Raw genomic sequence first — 22460 nt, 5'->3', positions numbered from 1 at the left:
CTCATTCACTGGATTGCCTGTGCCATCACAGCAGCATCAGGGTCTGTAAAAAGGGATTTCCCAGCATCACAGAGAATCTTGCACAATACCTTCACTATAGAAAGTCAATATGCACAGTTATAATCAAAAGCACAATTAGTCAAACACTATCTGCACGAACAGCTATGGCTGTTCATATACTCTCTTTTTTCACTTCCAGCTTTGTATTACCTGACTTTGACTTAGAGCTAAAATAATTCAGGTTGGAAAGGACCTCAATCTCCTGCTCAAAGCAGGTCATCATGGAATTCAGACCAGGTTGCTCAAGGCTTTGTTCAGCTCACCTGGACCTGCAAAGATAGAGATCCCACAACCTCTCTGAACAACGTGTTCCAATGTTTGACTATCCTCAGGGTAATTTTTTTCCTTATGTCTCATCAGAACCTTCCATTTCAATTCATGACCACCACCTCTTTTTCTCTTGCCATGCACTTCAGTGAACAGTCTTGCTCAGTGTTCTTGATAATCCTCTCATACATATTGGAAGGATAGTATTAGATGTCCCATAAGCCTTCTCTTCTCCAGGTTAAACAAGCTCAGGTCTTCCAGCCTCCCCTCATAGGACAAGTGCTCCAGTCCCTTGACCATCTTGGTGATTCTTGCTGGACTCACTCAATTTTATCTGTACCTTTCTTGTACTGTGGAGTCCAAAACTCTCCTCTCATGAGTGCCAAGTAACAGGGAATAATCACTTCCCTTGATCTACTGGCTATGTTACCCAGCAACATAGCCAGTATGACTAGCCTTCATCAATGACTCATGTTTAGCTTGCTGTCCACCAGGATTCCAGGTCTTTTTCAGCAGCGGTGCTATGCAGCTAGCCAGTCCCCAGCCTGTACCATTGCAAGGTGTTATTCTGTGACACCTCCTTCTCTGGCTGGGGCAACAGTCCCAACATGGCCAGCTGCGCACTTACCTTGAAATGACCAAATGACCCAAGTTTGCTTAGCAACAAACCTTCCTGGCTAATGATATATAAAAGTATGGATTTGATAAAATGATGTTCTTTGGTGGCTACTGCACAGAGCTATAGCTGCAATCACCGACTGCTTAGTCAGTCCCTGTTACTGCTATCTAGCAGAGGCAAGTCTGGCCAGCTATATCATTTTTGCATTGGCAAACATGGCTGCTCACAGGTAGTATGTGCAACCACAAGGCACAGCGAGAGGTGAAAACACAGCAAAAATAGTCTTAACAAGAAATAAAATAGTCCTCTTTCTACACAAATTCTGTAAGGTACATGTTCTTATCCCAAGATTACCTTCAGGTGAAAGTAGAGATTCTTCTCGAAGTTTAGCCTCTTCCAAGTATGTCTGCAGTGGTTCATAATTCTCAGAAGAAATCCTAATTATACTTGAAATATTAATCCCAAGCTCAGACAGCACAGGCAGTAGCTGAGGGCTGTAGAAATCCAAAATTATAAAGTAATGATGGGCACCATCATCTGGTTCATCATCTGTTCAAAACAAAACAAAAGCAGATTAGAGCAAGGGCATTTAACAGCTAAACAAAATTCTGTTTTATCTCAACTATATAGATATACTGCAAAAAAGATCACAGAAACAGTTCTTTCATAACCTCATTCAGATAATGGCACATAATATTTTAAAAATTATATTTATTATATTTCTATTTTTATAATTTCTATTTATATTATTACATTTATTACTATATTTACTATATTTATATTTACAGAATTCTTCTGTAGCAACCCAGATAGAACTCAGCAGAAAGAATACAAGTCAGAAGGAAAAAGATGTTTGGAGAAGCACCAGGAAATAAATGTGTGCTCATTGTGGCAGGAATGCCACAATTTTCTGCGACTGGTTCTCTTTAAGAAAAAGCCAGTACGTTCTGATGGTAGTTTAGGCTATCCTGTTTCATCTGGCATGAAACTGGACAGGTGACACACACACACGTACACGCACAGTCACTGCATCTTAGCTGAGAGATGATATCACCTATAATAATTTTGAAGGACTGGCTGACTTGTGAGTTCTCTCACTGCTGACTGCTCCCTGTCCAATAGGTTCATGTTTGCTAGATGGACTCCCTGTCCATCTATTACCAGCTGGTAATACCACCTCACGCTAGTCCTTCTGGTTGGCAAGAGACATACCCAAATTTATCCTGATGTGCAGATGAGAAGTTTCATGGAGTGGCTACTTTGCTTAGGTTTATTATTTGTGTAGAAATATGCACAGCAAGTTGAAAATATTTAAAGTTTTAGCTATCAAAGCAAAAGATTAAACATTCCTCCCTTTTCTGTTAAACCTACTAATTAAAGGAGACTTACACTGTAGTGTGTTTTCAACGAGTTCTTGCAAACTATAGATATAAATGCAGCAATTAAAAGAATCCAGAAGTACATAACCTTTGATATGCTAACAGTTATTTGGGATTTCTGTTTTTCACTCTTGCATTGTCTTTGTTTTTGAAATCAATTGAATTACAGCTCTCAAAGACTCTTCTCAAATAGCAAGACATGTTGTAACATGTGGCAAAATTGAGAAATTTTACAAAACAAATATTATAAAAGCTAGCAATTGCATAACAATTCCGCAAATATCAAAGATTGAAATACAATACTGGCATTTTCTTGAGACCATTTGTGACATAATAACTATTGCTGCATCAAAATAAAACATTGTACATTGGGAAAGCTTCCTCACCAACCACCATTTCCACCATGCTGCTCACTTTCAAGGTTAATTTCATCGTAACACACTGAACTGATACAGCTATTTCAGAAATGAAAATGTCACTAAGCCCTCTGAACCACGGAAGTCTTTAACTCCAATACAATCCACAGGAAGGGAGAATGTATGATTAACAGAAAAATAAATCAGCAGCTGAAAAAAAGCTAATCACGTAACATGGAGAGACTCAGACCATTAGGGATGTTGAATTTTCTGAGAAAAAATTACTTGTAAGCATAGAAGCAAGAATTTATCCCACAAGGCAAGAGAACAGGGAAATAAGGATGAGAAAATAATAGTAAAGGTTTTCATTACTTCCTTGTTGGGGGAGGGAGGGCATAGAGAAATGTTCCCTTCATAAAGGGAATTCTGTATCTTGGTTACTCCTGTCTACTCCCATCTTTTCTGCACATTTGCTACTCTAATGCCTACACTGTCTGCATCCCAGACTCCTGTCCTATTTCTCCAAAGCAAGCTGCTCAGCCATAAAAGGATAAGGAGTGCCAAGAACTGCCAGAATCTTACATGGAAAAGACAGAATACAACTGTGGCATGAACATTTTTTTACTTAACCAGATGAAACCCACCCAAACAGTTTGTTTTAGTAAAAAAAAAAAAAAAAAGACATCTGCCTGTCAGCACCTTCATCCTTTGAGCTCAGGATATATACCCAGGGCTGAGAAAACACTGCTACCAGTTGGAGCAACAGGCTTGCAACTTGGCTGACTCTTATCTTCCTAGAGTGTCCAGGTGAACATAAAAGAACTCATGAATTTGGAGAAAGACTTACTGAGGAAACAACCACTAGAGTTCAATACATATATTGTATAAAGTAAAACAAAAAAACAGAAGAAAACTAGCCCGTTATACCTCTGCTGGTACTGAAATGGAACTACCTTGTATTTCAGTGCCACTGCTACTGCAGGAAAAAAAAGCTTTAGCACACATAATAACTGAGCATTAATGATATCAAACAAAAAAAGAGGATATCTGCATAGTAGCGGAGATGAGAGAGATGAGGAGATCCAAAAATTCTGATGCATATATGCTGAAGATGATGACTGCCAGCCATTCAACAGTCATAGTTAAGATTATGCTAATAATTGTGACCTGTTCATAATAATTAATCAGTTCAAATAATAAATGACTAATTCAAATTCAAGTGGATCACAATATCAATGCAAATAATCCCAGGATTATCCAAAACCAGAAATATTCAATTTCAGAAATGTGATAATGTACTAGAGATGAATGATAAAACCACTCTTCACCACCAGAAAGAGATACAGACTGTCTTTGGGTTCCAAACACAGACATATATAAGCAATAGTTCAGACTGCTCTGGAGTAAAAACTGTGGCATTTTCTCTTTTGTTTTTGCTTGAAAGAGCTGTATTAGAACAGCCAAGAATGCCGAAAACAATTTCCATTGTATCAACTTTTAAGGATCAAAGTTCTTCGTGAATCTCCCATTCAGACAATTTGTAAAATATGGAATATGCATGTAAACAAAGTTTTTGAGAGTGCTGTTGTTCTGGGTAGAAAAGTTCCATAGGTCTACAAGCTCTTGACAATGAGAAGTGGATCTGGCACCACTTCGTCCAAAGACAGAAGATGTAGCTTTAGCGTGAGGTACTTGAGAACCTTAACTGCCATGCACTTCAAGAAATAAAAATTCCTGACACAGTAGTTGCACCATACTTAATGTCCATTTAGAATGGTCTCCGGAAGTTTCAGCAACACTTGACTTGATCTTCTCCTGAAATGGACTTTTAGGTGGAAGTATCTGTCAGGAAGAATGAAGAAACAAGTACCTCTCCATAAAACAATAGCTGTTTTCCCTCTAGCGCAGAAGTAACTGAATGAAACAAATTTGTGAATCCCAGTGTTTAACTTATTTCTTGGACTGATGGACAGACTCCAAGAGTTGGCAGGGAAAGACTGTTCATCATGTACATGAAGGGTGCTCTCCCTTCTTAAAGCTATAGGCTCCTCCTCATTGCCTTCTTCAGCACGGCTGAATAAAGTAGCAAGGTCAGATTACCATTTCTGCCGTTGCATAGTTCATTATTGTCTTCAGTCTGAAAACCAATCCACTGAATAATTTTTTGGCATGAGTCAGAATCAATTTGTCTGTTATTAGGCCCAACTGTGCGGACACATAATGAATGCGGTGAATTGTTCAGAATCACTTCAACTCAATATAAATGAGATTGTAAAATTCAATACAGTACAAGCGAACAAGTGCAGAATACCAGGACAACTTTTCCTTTTAGACAGTCTGCAAGTATTGCTATGCATTTTGTAAAAATCTTTGGGACCACTGAGACAAATTCTACTTAATAAAAATCACAGTTTAACAGCAATTTGGTCATTCATGATATAAAATCTAAAGGCTTTATATTGTGTATGCTAAACAAGGAGACTTTTCATGGTTGTTAGTTTTTGGAAGGCAATTTGTATTGCCCTTACCGTGTCTTTTCATTAGCTGCAACTAATGAGGCAGCAAGGTCTGGATATGAGGGAAAATTTCTCATATCTTACATAAGTACCTGGTATTTTCTGCCCACCACCCAGGCAATAAGCAAAAATGTTGGAGCTGGCCAAATTGTCTCTGCAGGGCCTAGCAGAGACTCATCAATATCACCCAAAGCCATTCTGCCCAGTATATTCGGTACTGATTTCATGATGTCATGAGTTCTCTAGATCACTTTAACTTGGATTTCTACAGGCATGAACACTTTTTTGAACACCTTTATAACAGTTCCTGAAAAACATTAAAATCATCAAAATAATGATGATTACAGTCAAGTCTCATCTAGGAAAACGAGAAGCTATGAACAGACAGCTGCTCTTCTGTTTCTGTACACCTTTGTGAGACTGACTAAGATTCAGATCTGTTCTGCCACCTGGACTGGTACTTTTTAGATGCTTGAAGAGTATCACTGATCTAGAATGAGATGCAGACAAAGGTCTGATGAAAGAGTACAGAAAGCCTGCAGTGGTTCAACTGGAGATTAGTGGGTATATATAATGCATCCAAAATCAGCAAGTGCTTCCCCAGCAGGAGAGATCCTGTGTATTTAGACATAGTTAAACATCTTATGGTCCAAATTAAATATAACCCTGGTCTAATGAGAAGAGTTATGCACATTCTCCAATATTCTTGGTTCCAGTGACATTTGTAACCATGGGTGGTACGGATTAGGAATAAAGCTTTGCTCAGTACTGATTGGCATATTATTCCCTACTATGTATTGCTCACTTCTGCAGTAGATTTCTTCAGGTCTCAGTTCTATCCACATTTTTACAGCAAATGAAATCATACGGTCCTTCGTACAGAAACTATCTTCACCCACAAACAATGGTGCACAGCTCTGTTATGCTTTATAACACAAGGAGAAAGCTGCCCTTTGGACACTGACACATGCATTTAGTTCTGAAATCTTTGTGAAAGGATAAGTAGGATTTGTTAGTCATTTTATTTTAGTCTTGCACATGTCATAACATTTTGTCATGCTACATATATACCTCATCTGGATTTTATTTCTTGGACTGTATAATCTATCCTACTTCTAAGCAGAGCACAATGCTCTCCTCAAATGCATAGTGGCAATGCTATAATACTGTGAAATATATCTCGATTCCAAAATGGAACAAAGCAAAATTCTGAATGAGAAGCAAGGTTTCAAGAGTTTTAGCAAATTTATCAGAAGCTTGCCTGCATTTTTTTTTACATACCAATGTATTTGTCTTCCTCTTCCTCTTCTCCTCGTCGTTTTAATTTGGTGTCCTTTTTGACAGTAATTGCTGTTGCAGGGACCGCTTCCGTTTTTTTCCCTTTCATTTCTTTCTCAGCTATCTTGGTACTAGTTTTTTTTTCCTTCTTGCCAAGAGGTTTAGTTTTCTCTTTCCCTCTTTCTTTTTCCACTTTTTGCTCTTCTTCTGCCTGACAAGATGAAGAAACTAAGTTCTCATTGTAGCCTTTATGCAGAACAAAGGGCAAACTGCTGTGAAATTTTAGTAGTTGAATTTATTTAGTGGTTGAATTTATTATTTGAGCATTTTTCCCTCTCAGCCATTAGAATGCTATTGCGGTGCAGCTGTCTTAAACACTCTGCTTTATCCTTCCCAGGCACACTGTTCAGTTTATGATATTCCTATTAAATCTTAGTGTTAAAACTTCACATTAAAAAGGAACTGTTGGAGGTAGGTAGACATTATACTTACAAAATTAATGAAATGTGTACTGGTAGAAAGAAGAGTAAAGGATCACTAAGACTGACAGTTTCATGTGCTTCAGTTAGACTACCACTACAGCACTTGCATTGGCAGGAAACCTTTCCCAAACTGAAGGAAAATAAGGCCAAAAATTCAAATTCTGTTTAGTCTTTAGCATCTCTGTTAATGCTCTTGAGTATGGAGTAAATGGTACCAACACTATTTTGTCTCTGATGTAAATATCTGTCTACTAAGAATTAGAATCAAGAGCCCCATGCTCATTTCACACAGGATATTACTCAGCCATTCTTATTATTTTCAAAGAAAAAACCCCCTACATTAAGTTCTACTTAATAATTTAAGGATAAAAAATGTAAAGGGATGGTGTAAGTATCCCAAAGCCTCACATTTTAAATCCAGGAAATGCAGAGCCAGTCTAAACTTAAAAGAAACCAAAATATATTGAGGCAAACAGAGATACTGTGAGGGTGAAAAAACCTCCACCTTCTTCTACCCAGTTACATGACTATGCAATAACTATACAAGAATGGCATTTAAGGATTATAAAGCTAAATTAACTGTATTAAAAAGGCATTAACTTAACTTATTGTTACCATTGCTACTAGTGTCACATTAAAGGCTATGAAAGCAATGAGAAAAACTCTCCATGCAAATGAGATAGGTAAGTTGAATCTACACAGTTGTTTTCCATAGACCCAGCCAGAAGAGCAGACTTTTTGGCTGCAGAAGGTAACTCTAGTTCAAATTCAAAAACAAAGCAGGAGGTCATTTCTTTCCTTCCCTCTTTCATGCATTTCATTTTTGTACCACTCAGAAATGCCTTCAAGAGATTCTTAAAACTGTTTATACTGTGGGGTGGTGGATTTTGATCACTTTTCATTATTTGTTTTCAAATTTATTCCCTTTTGGACACTGAACACCAAAGACTTTGATACTAATACTTTGAGTTCTAAGCTAATGAACACATCAAATCAGATTACATAATCATCAGTCTATAATGTTCAAACCAGAATTATTGCATCTGAATTACTTTATGTAATTAAGTCTCAAACAAGCAAAGACACCTCTGAACTTGTCAAGAGTCCAACAAAGAGACCTAGCTGTCATTAATACTTCAAGGAGTATAAGCCTCTCTTTTTCAGTACTTTTTCTTTTTTCCCCTCAATGTAATATTTCTCTTTCCCTACAGGGTGCAGCTTTCTGCTGAGTTTTTCATCTTCCGTCAGTTTTACATTCTATAATTTTGTTATTTTAAACTATATATTACAGAATCATACTATCTGAAACAGTTTTCCAGTTCAGAGGCCCTTCTGCTCTTCTGCATATTAATTTATATGCATACGCTTGTCAATTTATGAGAAGCTTCTGCTTTTATAGAAATATATAAATTTTAGAGATGGAATTATGTTTATTTTTGTTTATTCAGCTGCTGTTTTCCTTTTGCCAATCTATTCTATTAACTGGTATCTATTTCAAAGAACAATGGATAGTTATGTTAGTTTTCTGAGAATCAATCTGCTAATAAAATCCTGGTTACAACCCTCGAGTTGCTGTCAATGGAATTTGTACTGTAAAAGCTAGTTGGAAAAGATAAAATATTTTATTGTAGACAATTTAGGGTTATAATCCTAAACTAAAAGCCAGTTTCTGTCCATTCCTTACTGCAGAGCATCCTTATAACCCACAATCCTGCCAATTCTTGACTTCACCTTGGTCCTTCAGCTGTTTCTGCTATGTTTGTCTGTCACACTAGTATATAAATATAATCCAATGAGAGCAAAAAACTGTCCAGATTGCCTGGTGAAAACTGAGAAGAAACTGTAAATTCCAGAGACTCTTCTGCCTTCAATACTGACTATCCTCCAGGGAAACAAAATAATATTTACAACAGTAATCTTGCCAAACCAAACATAATAGTTCCATTTTAATATTGAAGTGTCTAATCCTTAAACTTAAAAATTTTGTTTTACAGTTTACTCATCAGCACTGACTCACATCTAAGAGAAAAGCCATTTCTTCCCCATCCATTATAAACTATCTGCTCTACAGCTTGATCCTTTCTACTCCTTTTCAGGTTGAGAATGCATTTTTTTTCTCAGATTCTTTACATGCATCTTTGGCTCACATTACGATCAGCTAAATAGTTCTGCAATTGACTTCAATGGAAACAGGACAGAGTTTTAAATTATCACATAGTATTTTACGCTCCTGTGTTGTCCCGTATTCCCTCCACCAGTTACTGCCACAAATAGAATCATTTATAAACACATTTACAGACTTTTTAACCACACAAAATCCATGAAACCATTTTCTCCTTTAAACTTTTACATGCCTAGATCACTTAGGTCTCCATCCCATCTCATTGTAAAATTTTTATGTTATGTCTTATAATACATATAATTTTTGATCAACTTATGAATACTTTATTACAGCAGGTATGCGATGTGCTGTTCATGGAGCTCTTCAGCTGCACAAATATCTGCTTGGTAAAGACTATAGCAAAGACCAGCTGTTCAGTAAGTTCTTGAAATGCACCACTGACAACTTTTTTTTTTTTAATCAGAGGTTAAAAAAACAATTAGAGGTCTGATCTGATAGTGATTTTGTGCAGGCTTGGTGAAATTCCTCTAGAATACATAAGCAACCTGACTAAGGCATTCTTGGAGCTAGTAGTGATAATCTTTGAGAATATGCAGGATTTTTGAGAACACTGGAAAAGGACAAATATGGTACCCCCTTCTGAGCAGCAGACTTCAAGATATGAATTATTTGGAAAGTTCAGAGGACAGCAACCAGCATAATCAGAAGACTAGAAATGTGACCTATATTTGTGTTTGCCACATCTGCCAGGAATATTTTATATATGTTTGATCCTGCCTTAGTTCCAGAGATGGAATAGATAATGTCTCCAAATTTCTTCCAGAGAGGTAATTCATGATGATAATTTTTTCACAGTGCTGCTCTGCACCTATCCTTGATACCTCCCAAGTAGTTTAACCTCTCCTACCTTCTTCAGGGATATATATATTCAGCTGAAGCTAGTTTCCAGCTCTATTTTCTACTGGTGTTGTGAGTCAGCTAGGACATTACTTCTTCTCACTATTCTAGCACAGATTTCTTGGGTAATATTTTTTCTTTTCTAATTTTTTTCTAGTCTCAACTTCTATATTGAGTAGTTGGGAGTTTCTTCCCAAAATCTAATTAACTGAACATTGCCATTTCTATTTAAGTTCCTCTTCAATTATGGATGAAGAAAGCTAAACATGAGGAGAAAGCTGAATTTATGCAAACAGCACTTGAATGGAAGTGCCTTGATAAAGTTAATTAGGCATCCACCTTAAGGCATACTGTTGTACCTTCTTTTCACCTTCTCTTCTCTGAAAGTCCTTCTGCTTGAAGCAAAGCAGTTGAAATTTCAAAAGCTTTCCAATCAGTGTTATAGGAATTTGTTCTCCACTTTCCAGAATGGCTTTGGCTACTTCAGTCACCTTCAGAGAAAAAACAAAAATAACTGTTACTCATATGGTTCTGGTATTACATTTGATCTATATTTTGCATGCTGTAATTATGGAATGCTATTTCACATTGTACAAATATGGGGCTCAGAATGGCCACACTTTCAGAAAAACAACCTATCAGCAAGATGCATAGCTATTCTTTGGTTCCTAAGACCTAAGACCTCTTGTTAGCCAAACAAAGTTATGCCTGCTCTGGCATGAAATAAAACCAGAATCGAGAAAACTTCTATAATTAATGTAAAGGTCCACAGATAAAGAGTTTTTACTGTAAAAAGTCTTTTTTCTTAAAGATTTTAAGCAAAAAAGTAATATTAAGCAACTACCTATTATAAAGTAATAAATTAAAAAGCATTTAACAGATACCAAATCAACTGGGATAGCTTGGAGTACTATTTACAAAATAGCTAGTGTCTGAATCATTAGCCCTGAATGAAAGATACAAACTTCTTGAGGGGAACTTGAGAGGGTCTGTCTTGGTAAAAGACATCCCCTCCCTGTGTAATGCTGATTCTGTTGGTATGCAGCCTAATTGGGGTGAAATAAGGCTATTGAGTTTTCTTAGGGTGATGACAGCAGCGGGAACATACAGCTGCATTGTCCAGATGTGTGGCATTGACAGGCTGTTTTATGACTATGTTTTTTACAGCTTGTTTCCACTAAATTTCATACAACTCACTAACATCTGGGCCGTTTTCCTTGGAGCCTCATAACCCCTTTATTTACTGCAAAAAAAATAAAATAACATAAAAATAACATAAAAAGTTGTTATATGTTTCTTTTCACTTGTGTTGTCTCTGTCATAAAGTTCACCTATGTAGGAAGCGCTGTTGAGGAATAATATAACCACAATATTTTCCTACTTTTGTTTTTAAGCAACCATCAGCTTTATTTATAACCATGGGCTGAATTAGGTGTTACTCAAATGTTCTGACATGTTTCTCTTTTCCCCTCTTGGAGCAATTACAGTTGGGCACATATGGTGTCAATTTTGCCTGCTAACATTCAGACAACGAAGGTGCACACTGCATCTCACTGAACTGTGTCTTGTCTGATGCAAGCAACACTGTTAGTGTTGAGCTTTCATAGTTTCTTGTCCAGCTTCTTAGGAGTTTTCACTTATCAAATAAAACCTAGAGTAAGCAAATGTAGCCACTAAAAATGGTTCTCTGGATAAAACAAAGCCAAAATGGAATCCAGGCTATTTTGGACCAAATTATAGTTTCATAGAAATGGAAGCAAAACATAGAAAAGAACCTCCTAATATTCAGATTTTTCTGGATCACGTAACAGGGAGACAAACCACCAAAATACTTGCATTTATAAATCACCCCCAAACAGTCCTGACCTTCCAATGCTAATAAACCTCATGATCTGCTTACTCCACCTACGGGAAAACACATTATGGTTAAGATCACTTTTGCTGTACATCATTCGTATTCTGAGTGAGAATACTTTCTGCTCACTATCTCAACAAGCCAGCTGTGGAAGGCTTCCACAAAGACTCCCAGTGACTTCAGAGTTGTGTTAGAATATCAATGACAAGTTCAGAACAGACTTAAAAACCCGCAAAGCTATAGAGACCCTGAGAGCTACTAGCCATTATAACAAAAACACCACATGAAACTGGCTACATAGAAAATCAGTTCTGAGAGAAAAAGACTTTGGTAGGAGTAGCAGAGTCATTTCCCTTAAAGAGAAAAATTCTCATATACTTCTTTGCAAAAATACTGTTAACAGGCAATGGAAAGAGATGCATCTCAATTGCCTAATCTAGATGAGTTGGTCGTATAATGCACATTTCTTGAAACACAATAGAGGGTAAATGGGGGGGATTCTGGAAGGCTTCCCAAAAAGTATATATAGCAACCAGACTTGGTGGCACTTGTTGATTTATTGTTCATGGAAGAAGGAATGCTTACGCAGTTTTACAACACATTCTTCTTGAGAAGTTCAAAGCATTTTACCAGATAAACACAATGTTTTCTGACTATTTGTATTTTGCAGATAGAGAATGCAGAAATGAAGATTCTTGTCCAACATCTATAATGAGCTGAACCACTCTGTGAGTGGATAGGAAGGACAAATGTTTTTTAAGCAAGGTCTTAGGTAGGTATAAACCAAACTCTATTTAATGACAGTACATTCTAAGACTGTGGAGAGGGGTCAGACAAATAAGACAAAGATAACATGAGCACACTACATTTGCCCATGCACAAGAAGCAAATCACTAGTTTTGCACATAGCAATGTAAAATCTGCTTCATGCATAAGCAAATAAAACAACAGTCCTTCATCACTGCTAGTTTAAAGACAGAAAATAGATCAATCCATGCAGAGCAGATAAAAGAAATTAATTAGCTACTCAATTTATTACACTGATACATGTTTACTTCCTTTGTGGGCCTGTGACTTATGCAGGCACCTGGCATAAGCAGCTCATAATCCAGAGCGCCTCAATAAAACAAAATAAGCTGAAGACAAACACTTGGTTGGAATATAGATAGATGGAATTTTTCAGGACACTATGGGGTGGATTCGTTTCAAACTGGCTATACTTCATCCCACCAATGATGACCTTTTCCTCATGTGAGAAACCATGGTAACTTGGACAGGCAAACTCACTTAGGTAGGGCCTCTTTTCCTTTAAAGGAAGAGGAAACTCAACATTCCTCACACAGCAGGGGTCATACTTGTGAAGTGCAGAAGGGCTGCGGCAATACAGGATTTGATCTCATATGGTGGCAGTGTGAACTATACAGAGATTTAGCTGCCTGGTGCAAAGGGCATGGATTTCAAGGTACTCAAAAGTTGTATGAGCACTTGTAGTAGATACTATATTATTGGTAGTTGCTGGTATCACTGAGGTAGGAGACAGGTCTTAAAAATTAGGGAAACATTTAAAGCCAGAGTCTTTATGGTATTTTTCTTTGAAGAACCATTGTGGCTGATAAATCATAACCAGAAAAAATTTCAGGGTGATAAATAGCTTTATCAATTTTGACTGCTCCATCATTACTTGGAAGCAGCTAGCATAACTTGCTTTGAACAGTGGGGAACCCATTTCATTGTGTAGCTCTCTCAATCCAACAGGAGTTTTCTAAAACCCCGACTTCCCTCCCATTCTTGAAACTGTAAGAAATCCAGGCCATCATGCATCTCTGACTCACATTCCTAATGATTCCTAAATGAACTCCTTAGTAATTCAAATCCCTTAATAGCTGACACAGGTGAAGTCGATTTGAAGGAAATAGTGTATCTTTTACAGCAGAGCCATTAGTCAAAAAGCTGAATAGATTACATGTACCAACCAAGTTATTGCTTACGATTCAAATGTACTTTCTTGAGCAAACTAATAAAAGCAATTTTATTTCAATCTGCAGTCACTGTCATGAATCCCTCACATGAAGCTTTCAAGACAGATTATGGAAGGAAAACTGCATGAACCATACTAATAAGTAAATTTCTTTTGTCCAAAGAGGGCTTCTGTACACTTAGTGTTAGATTTTTTTCTGCATCTGCTGATGTCATTTCATTGACTATTATACTTTATTGAAAGAATATCAGGAAGGCACAGAGCTGATGGAAACAACTTATTTCAGATCATACCTGCAGTGTGCTGGTAGGCAATTTAGTCTCTGCTGTCAGACTATTCACCTCATGTCATTTTTGTGTCTCAGAACCTCTTCCCAGCCATCATGTCAAAAGATCACCTGCTTAAGCAGCATCCTTCATTGGTGAATTCAAACTCAGAATTCCACCTGAGCTCAAGGACTCATCTAAATTATTGTGGCATATCTGAAAAGAGCTCCATATAGAGCTTAGGCATCCACAAGGGAGTCTGTGAAAGTTAAGCCAATGAATCATCTTCATCAATGAAGGCTCTACCAACATGTACTCCAGAGAATTAAAAAAAATGAATTTTAGTAGATTTGATGACTCCTTTTGCCCCTCTGAGTCCCCATCTAAACCCTAGTTTTCAGACAAACCTACTAAAATAAGACTGGGATGCTTTCACTATTGAGCAATATTGAGCAAATATGTATGATGCTCATGTACTAAACATCTGCCTTTCTATTATGGGAACATTTCTCAAAGCAGCAGCAATGGCTGCTTGTGCCCTAGAAAGATATGCTGTCACTCATGTGAGCAAGTCTGTTTTTGCCAATTCACTACACAGTTTGATCTGGTTAGCAGAAACCTAGTTAGAAATAACCATTTTAAAATGGCCTGTGATTTAAACCTCTGTCTACAAACAATGTACATCCTGAGGGGATACCTTAACTGGCTTAATCCCAGCCATGCAGAAAGAGAACTTTCTGAAGATATACAGTGCATGGCTCTTAACATTACAAGTACCCGAATAATGTATTAAGGGAATGCAAACAGGTGAATAACCTAATTTAAATAAAAATGAGAAAATATATTACATAAATATTAAGATGAATTTTTACCTTGGGTTTATTAAAGAGCTCATACAAGAGCTCTCACCATCTACAGAATGCATCTCCCATGCCTTCCTGACTACCTAACTGCTACCAAACAAGGCTGCTTTAAGGGAAGACAATATGGGATATGAGTATCTGGTGATTCAAAAGATCAGGCCTTAGCACTGATTTCTCAGGAAAGAGGAGTTCTATGCATAGATTCTCTCACACAACCGTTCAGATACCTGTCCAATTATTACATTCTAATTGAGAAGAGAGTTGAAATGCTGTTTAAGTGATTCCTTAAGGACCTCCTACAGAACCCACAGCTCTTTAAAAGAGAAGACAGGCCAGTTTGCTGTGATCTGTGCTCAGTAGGGGAGATATATTGCTGTGATCAAATCTTGAAATATTTACATTTTGGTGGTGTAAATGTGCCTAGCAAGTATTGCTGTGATCAAATCTTGAAATATTTACATTTTGGTGGTGTAAATGTGCCTAGCAAGTCTCTTCTATTGTAGAAGTAGAATATTTTATGCTTCCAAGAACTAGAGTCTCTCCAGTAATTTCAGCCAATTAGATCCACACAATGAACCTTACAGAGCTAGATGATTTAGTCATGCTTCTCTAATATTATATCTGGCCAGGAAGAGAACCCAATCAGTGGCAGAGGTTTAAAAATTGAGATATTTACATTTTTAAGTAAAAAAAAAAAAGATTTAAGAAGCAAAAAAAGGGAAGGAAAAAAGATTTAAGCAGCAAAGGTGTCTCATCAATACTTGTATTGGCACCATCATTCTAGCTACATCTTGCCCGAGTTTCCTCAGAACTACTGGCACCGCAGAACAGGAGCCTTCTACCTTGGTCCAACTCTGCAATAGGGCTTTTTTGCATTTTTCAGTTTTCTTTGGTGATAAAGAGTGATTAGTTGCTCTACTTGAAAAACATGTCTTACACTCTATTGCCCTTTATTAACCACTTGCAGTCACCTGAAATTTTTGAAGGCGACAAAACAGAGAACAGAACTTCCTTTGGGAAGGACCCTTCAGAGGGTCCTTCTACCAACTTAAAGATTACATTGTTACAGATTTAATTGGTGTTTGCTTAGTTATATAGGTATTTTAATAAAATCTGAATGGAAAAAACATGGAATTTTATACTGAGTTGTGTGTACACAGGAAATCATGTAATCTAGGAAGTAGTAACAAGATCTTAGCACTGTTCTAAAGCCCATTTTAGATAGATAAACTTCAAAAGGTGTCAAGTCTCTTTTCTGGAAAAAATATCATTGCCAATTTTCAGTTTTATGAATGGCCACAGGCCAAATAATTAGAATTATCAGCAGCAAAATAATAACACAGGCAGAGGGCAATGCCTTTAGAATTCTAGACTTAGAATTATGAAGAACAATCACTATTATGAAATGGAAAGTAAAGATGAAAATGTTCAATTGTCTCAGGTAATAGAGAAACAGAGCTCTCAATTTTTAGGAAACAAAAAGTGAGAGCACAAAGACCCTTTTCCAGCACAACTGCAAGATTTTTGGCCCCAGTTTCAGCATTTAGAAATGCCAGTACTTCCTAATGTGACATACTGTCCTCAGATGGGTCCCTGGCAAGGTATCCTGAACCGGAGAGGCTTTAGAAATGGATTGTAGACAACTAGAATGTCTAGGACAAATCAGTTCTTAGTAACAGCAGCTCAGACCCAAGGAATAAATAGATCGCAAGTGGAAGGCACATAATTTGATAACAAAGGAGTACACATGCTTCTCTTGATCTTGCAGTGGCATCAGATGCTCTGATAATGGCAAAGGCTGATGCAAAAGCATGGTGGTATATCTTTCTTCTGAGTAATATTTTATACTCGGTAGGTGGGACAGGTTTCCTATTTTTGAAATAAAAATACCGCTGCTATATCAGAGGCTTAAAACAATTCACCTGCCCCCACACACTCCTCTAATGCCATGTGAGATGCCCTATGGTATCAAGATATCCATACTGGGCTGGCATACAGGACACAGAACTAAGGATGATCTCTGTCCTTCTGGAGAGGCAGCTGAACCCCGGTGAACACCTTTTATTTTGTAATGACATTTTCTTTTGGTGTCATTTGGCATGGGTTTTAATGTGATTTCTTTTTCACTGCAATAATTAATAATAAAAGGAGAACAGGATGTGTGTAAAGATGTTGAAGTTCTGAGAATGCACTTGACAATGATGTTCTACTCTCTTGGCTACTGGTGCTAGAGAGGCAATGGTCTCTCAGAGCAATTCAGCAAGCACTTCGAAGTCCACTGGTGATAGGCATTATGAAGTATCCAAGTACTAAGGTGAGCAGGACAGGCAGAAGCGTGTGTAGCTTTTTCCTCAATGAGTTCTAGTAAAATCATCAAGATATAGAAAATCCTGGAATACCTTAAAATTACATGTGAGGGAAGTGGATAACCCAAAGACTGCATATCATCTGGAGATGCCAAGGATTTGTGCCCTGGGGTGGGATACACTCTGTTTGGGAAAGTTCACCACAGCCGTAAATGGTCCCTATTTAGCTGGCAGCAGTGCAAGCTGAACTGGTTGTTAAGTGATCACGCTCACTAAAAGAAGATGGTTTGCATGACACTTGTGGCTCATCCTAGCCTTAAGAAAATCAACAGTGCTGGCAAAGGATGAATCTTGTTCAGAATTTTACACTAAAAATAATGAAAAGAGTATTTTGCAAGGGGTAGACAAACATTGGGATAGTACACTGTCTTCCCACACCCAAAATATGAGAAATTACTCTAAAATCAGACAGGCATTTGAGGTTGGTATGCAGAATTGTGCATTTTGATACTAAAATATTTTGCAAAATACCTCACAAATTACAGGCAACTTCAGAAAACTTGGAAAGATGTTGTAAAAGTGTTCATAAGTTTTGTATATTTCCCTATACCAAACGGAAAGATGTAAGACAGAGGATTCCAGAAGTCAACATCTACTGAAGCACACACTACAATGTTCAGTTTTGGTTCTATGAGACCTGCGACTGTCTACAGAATAGGGTGCACCATTTAGATGTCTTCCTCAGGGAAGGAGAGACAGGATTGCTAGACTGGTCAGGAATGGCATTATTTCAGTATCAAAAGGTGAGGAATAAAAAGGAATTGAGCACAAAGTCAATCAAAACATGAAAGGATAAAGACATCAATCTTTACTTTTACATCTGTTCTATGAGATTGTGCTCCAAACAAAAGAAAGTGGACTTGCTGATTTATAAATACAAAGTGGACCCCACTGGTTTTACTGAAACATGATGGGAAGATTCATATGAAAAAAATATTAAAATCAATTATTCTAACCTATTTAGAAAGGAGTGAATGGGGGAGAGGGGAGGAGAGGCAACACTGTTAAAATCAGCAATTTTCAAATCACATCTCAAAAAAAATTATGCCTTGGTTTTCTAACCAAAAAAAAAATCCATTATAGAAACAGAACTACTAGCTCCCTAATATCTCAGGCTAATACTCTCTCTCTTCCCCAATCCTACATTAATCACAGACTGTTTCAGTCTGATGTAAGCCAGAGCTTTCATGATTGCCACTACCAAAATATCTTTGGAATTTCTTAAAATAGAAAATGGAAATTTTTCATTCTGATAATGTAGGAATTCAGTTTAAGTTAACAGATGAGGAGGCACTGATCATAAAATTAGACTACTGTGATAGCTAGATTACACATGGTAATGACTTGGATTATACTTAGTACATACCAGCAGAAAAAAGACCCAACTAGAAATTATGCATTCTCTCTGTTTGTTAGGGTCAGTAACACAAAACTGAGAACAATTATGCCCCAAGTCAGTTGTGAGAAAGAATTGAAACAGAGGAACATGAATCTCAATTTACACCTGCTTAAGGACACTGCTTGATATACCAAAAATGCACAATCTCATAACCAAGAAAAATAAGCGTGTGAGTTTAAAGGAAAAAGAAAAGGGCTAACATAAGTAACTTAAAGAATTAAAATCAATAAAGGGGAAAAAGGTAGTTTGTAGCAACAAATACATCTTAAACTATGAACTAGAGAAAAATAGATAAAGGAAGAAAAACAAGGCAAAGAAAAGTGCATACCAGCACAGATAAGGACAATAACAACAGCTCTTTTTTTGAACTGTATCAGGAAAAAAAAAAAACCCTAGCATGGCACTGATCTAGTACTGAATAGAAACAGTAGAACCATCAATAAAGATGCAGGAAAAGCAGGGCTAAGCAGTGAAAATTTTGCTCTGTATTTGGAAAAGCAACAGATAGTATGGTTGCATTACATCTTTAATAAGCTTATAAGTATTTCCAACAGTATAAACAGACAGTTGCAAAATGGCAGCTTTTAAAGCTAGACATACTAGAATTCATCAGACCCAGATAACCTAAACACAGAAGTTTTAAAAACAGGTAGCTGAGAAGCTCTTTAGATGACTAGTTGACTTTCAGTGACTCTCAGAGCACAAGGGTAGTTGTAAAGTAAGTGAAATAAAGTTAATGTTACACCAATGCTTAAAAAAGGGAAACTAGAATAACTGGGTTTTTTTGGGGGGGGGGGGTTGTTTTTTTTTTTTTTTTTAAAGTACTGGCAGTGTAATGCTGATCGTTGCAGAATAACTGAGACTCTGACAATTTTCCCCTAATATCCTAATGGAGGATTCAATGAACAACAAATAAAATGACAGCAAAATAACTATTACCAATTCAATTTTGTTCTTTTTGAAAAATAGAAGGTCTGTTCACTAACACCTTAGCTTTCTCTGGTAACCTATCCAATAACAGAATAGCTTTCCCTGGGAAGAATGCAATTCTAGCTGAAAAAGATAACTTTGATATAGTGAAAAGTAGAATTCTGTAAGTTTTTTTTGACTATTGATTTTGAGGCAAGCATCCAAAATTAATAAAGCACTGACAAAGATTAAAACTCATTAACTGATAAGTCTCAAAATGCAGTAATACACAAAGAGTCATCATAAACAGGTGAGTTTCTTGTGAGGTCTGAAGCATACAACATAGTGAGACTACTCCATTTAAACACTTAATAAACATTAATAAACATTAAAACATAAAATAAACATTTAAAGATTTAATTTAATAAAATTTAATAAAGATTTAATAAACATTTAAAGATTTGCAGAAGACACAATAATCATGCAAATTATAAAGAATGTACTGCAAAACTCATTCATATAAAGTAATTTGGCTAATGTAGCTAGTGTAGTACAAGAAAGTAATATGATTTAATTTTGTTAAATTACAAGATATCTTGAAATGAAGAAAACGGGCCAAATTTACAGGATGGGGAACCTGAAAAGTGGTAACTTTAAGAAAGAATCAATGGCCAATGGTGAACTAATCAGTCTAAAATTAGCTCTCAGTGCAAGGCAGTAGCCAAGATCTTCCAGCCTCTATACCATGAACTCCTAAAAGAGTACATGGGTTATATGTTAACGCTTGTATTTGATATGTATTCAAAAAAATATGAAGTCCATTCCAGAGCCCACAATTAAAAAAAATAATTAGTGAATTTTAAAGGATTGTTAAAGAAGATTCACAGAAATTAAAAAATTGAAAAAACCTGAAGGAATTTAACACACATTGCTAAATACATAGAAAAATTAAGGGATAATTTGGACACAATCTCAGAGTGTCCACACCAAGAACGGAAGAGTAATTGCTAGATTTTCTTTGATCCAGTAAATATGGCTGGAAGCCATACACTGAAACATACATTTACAGAAGAGTTAGCAGAAACATACATTACCAGAAAAGTTAGCAGTCTAACTCTTAACATAATGAGATAGCCCCCATTGAAATCCTCTTGTAAACCTGAGCGGTGTAAGCCTGAACAGTATAAACCTAAAACGCGAGGTGTATAACTACCAAGCATCGCTCAGTCTAGACTGAAAAGAACACAGAGGGCACTTGAGTCAGTTTTATCGGAGATGAAGGGAGAAGGAAAGTCTTTCTTTCACAGTTCTGGGTCTCCCAGGGCTGAGAGGAAGGAAAGAGGGAGAGGAGAAAGGAGGCATCATTCAAGCTACGGCATAGAATAGGGGGGAAACAAACAAACAACAACAACAAAAACACACACACATATATACTTGCAGGAAACTTTCATTTCAGCTACACCAAACACATTCCCAGTACATTTGAGGCCCAACCCCAAACAGCCCATTTATCCTTTCTTTACCTATATGAATGCCTCCTCTGGCCACCTTCTGCCCAACTCATGGGATTTGCTGCTACCAGACAGTTCACTCCACTTGTGTAATAGCCTATTTCCCTAGATTGTGCCTGTCTTTTCTACTTAAAACATGCTTGCTGAAAGGCTTTATAATCCTCTTCTGCTGGGCACTGCACAGCATGCTGTGGAAGAGTAGAAGTTACTGTTGGTTACTTTTTAGGCCTTTTCTTATAATTGTGCAGTGCCTAAGAACTTTTCTAACTTGTGTTCACTCATAACAGTCCTGAAGAAATCATGAGTCAAGCAAGGATTTCTGGAGTGCAATGCACACCGTTACTGCTTCCTCCCACCCCAAAATGTGGGAGATGTGAATAGAGTTCGTTATCTACCTAGTGATTCACATCTGGGAAACACTCATACACAGAGTGTAAATCAGCTGTAAATGCTATTCCATCCAGTGGCACAGAATTCCAGCATCAGAATGGGTCAGTATTTGGATTTGGCCCCTGATTTTATAACATTTTTCAGTTTAACAAACTATAGCCAGGGGCCATGCTATGAGAAAGCAGGATTAATATGTTAATTCTTGGCACCTAATAGAATAAGAATTGATACTTTTGCTTGCAGTCAAGGCCTTTGTGTTGCACAGGATTCATAGACTGGCTTATCTTTGAAATGAGTCAGAGCAGTGTGGGGAAGGATGCTGCTGTTACAAGATTTCAATTTTGTTGACTGCACAAGCAGGAGGTTACATTCTGAAGGCAGTGTTAGGGGATCCATATCCAAACGAAACTGCTTTTATTTCTGCCACTTGTGCCTAGTTCATGTCTCCATGATCCTTTATCCTAAGCGTCTCAGTTTATCTGAGATTACCACAAAATTCTTCCACGCCTTCAGCTTTTTTCACAATCTTTTCTTACCATGGTACTATTCCCTAGCTCCAGCTCCTTCCTTTCTGAGAATGTGACAAGATTCTTTTTCAAAATTTCCTGGGTAAAGGGAAGGCAATTTTCCTGATCCTCCCCCAGCGAGTCCAACAAAACTTGGAAACAACAGTTGTAAGGAAAACAAATCTTTCAATCCATGCAGCTCCTAAACCCATTCTCAATGAAATTTTCCAGAAAAAAAAGTTGGCTTGATAAACAAACCTAGTATGGGAAACACTAGCTTGAACAGTTTAAGTTTGGAAAGTGAAACACTGTTTCATATTTGGCAGTGGTAACAGGCCTTCATTACACATGACATTACCAACCTTAATAGAAAGTGAACAAAAACAGGTAGGTGAACAATAAAAGATACAAACCTTACATATACACAATGCATATACTGTA

The 22460-nt window shown here is 37.1% G+C and overlaps 1 protein-coding gene across 3 annotated transcripts in view; it reads right to left on the bottom strand.

Moving 5' to 3' along the window:
* Positions 1-22460, bottom strand: part of SPAG17 (sperm associated antigen 17) — a 121681-nt gene that overhangs the window by 89149 nt on the left and 10072 nt on the right. For all 3 annotated transcript variants that reach the window (XM_064519484.1, XM_064519492.1, XM_064519487.1), the window contains 3 exons: positions 10336-10467; positions 6479-6686; positions 1301-1495 (listed from right to left, as the gene is read on the bottom strand). In XM_064519484.1, the coding sequence (XP_064375554.1) occupies positions 1301-1495; positions 6479-6686; positions 10336-10467 (535 nt within the window). The remainder of the gene's footprint in view (positions 1-1300; positions 1496-6478; positions 6687-10335; positions 10468-22460) is intronic.

This window comes from Dromaius novaehollandiae, chromosome 1, assembly GCF_036370855.1.
Source record: "Dromaius novaehollandiae isolate bDroNov1 chromosome 1, bDroNov1.hap1, whole genome shotgun sequence".
Taxonomy (NCBI): domain Eukaryota; kingdom Metazoa; phylum Chordata; class Aves; order Casuariiformes; family Dromaiidae; genus Dromaius; species Dromaius novaehollandiae.
The sequence above is the reverse complement of the archived record's forward strand: the minus strand, read 5'-3'. Positions and strand labels throughout refer to the sequence as shown.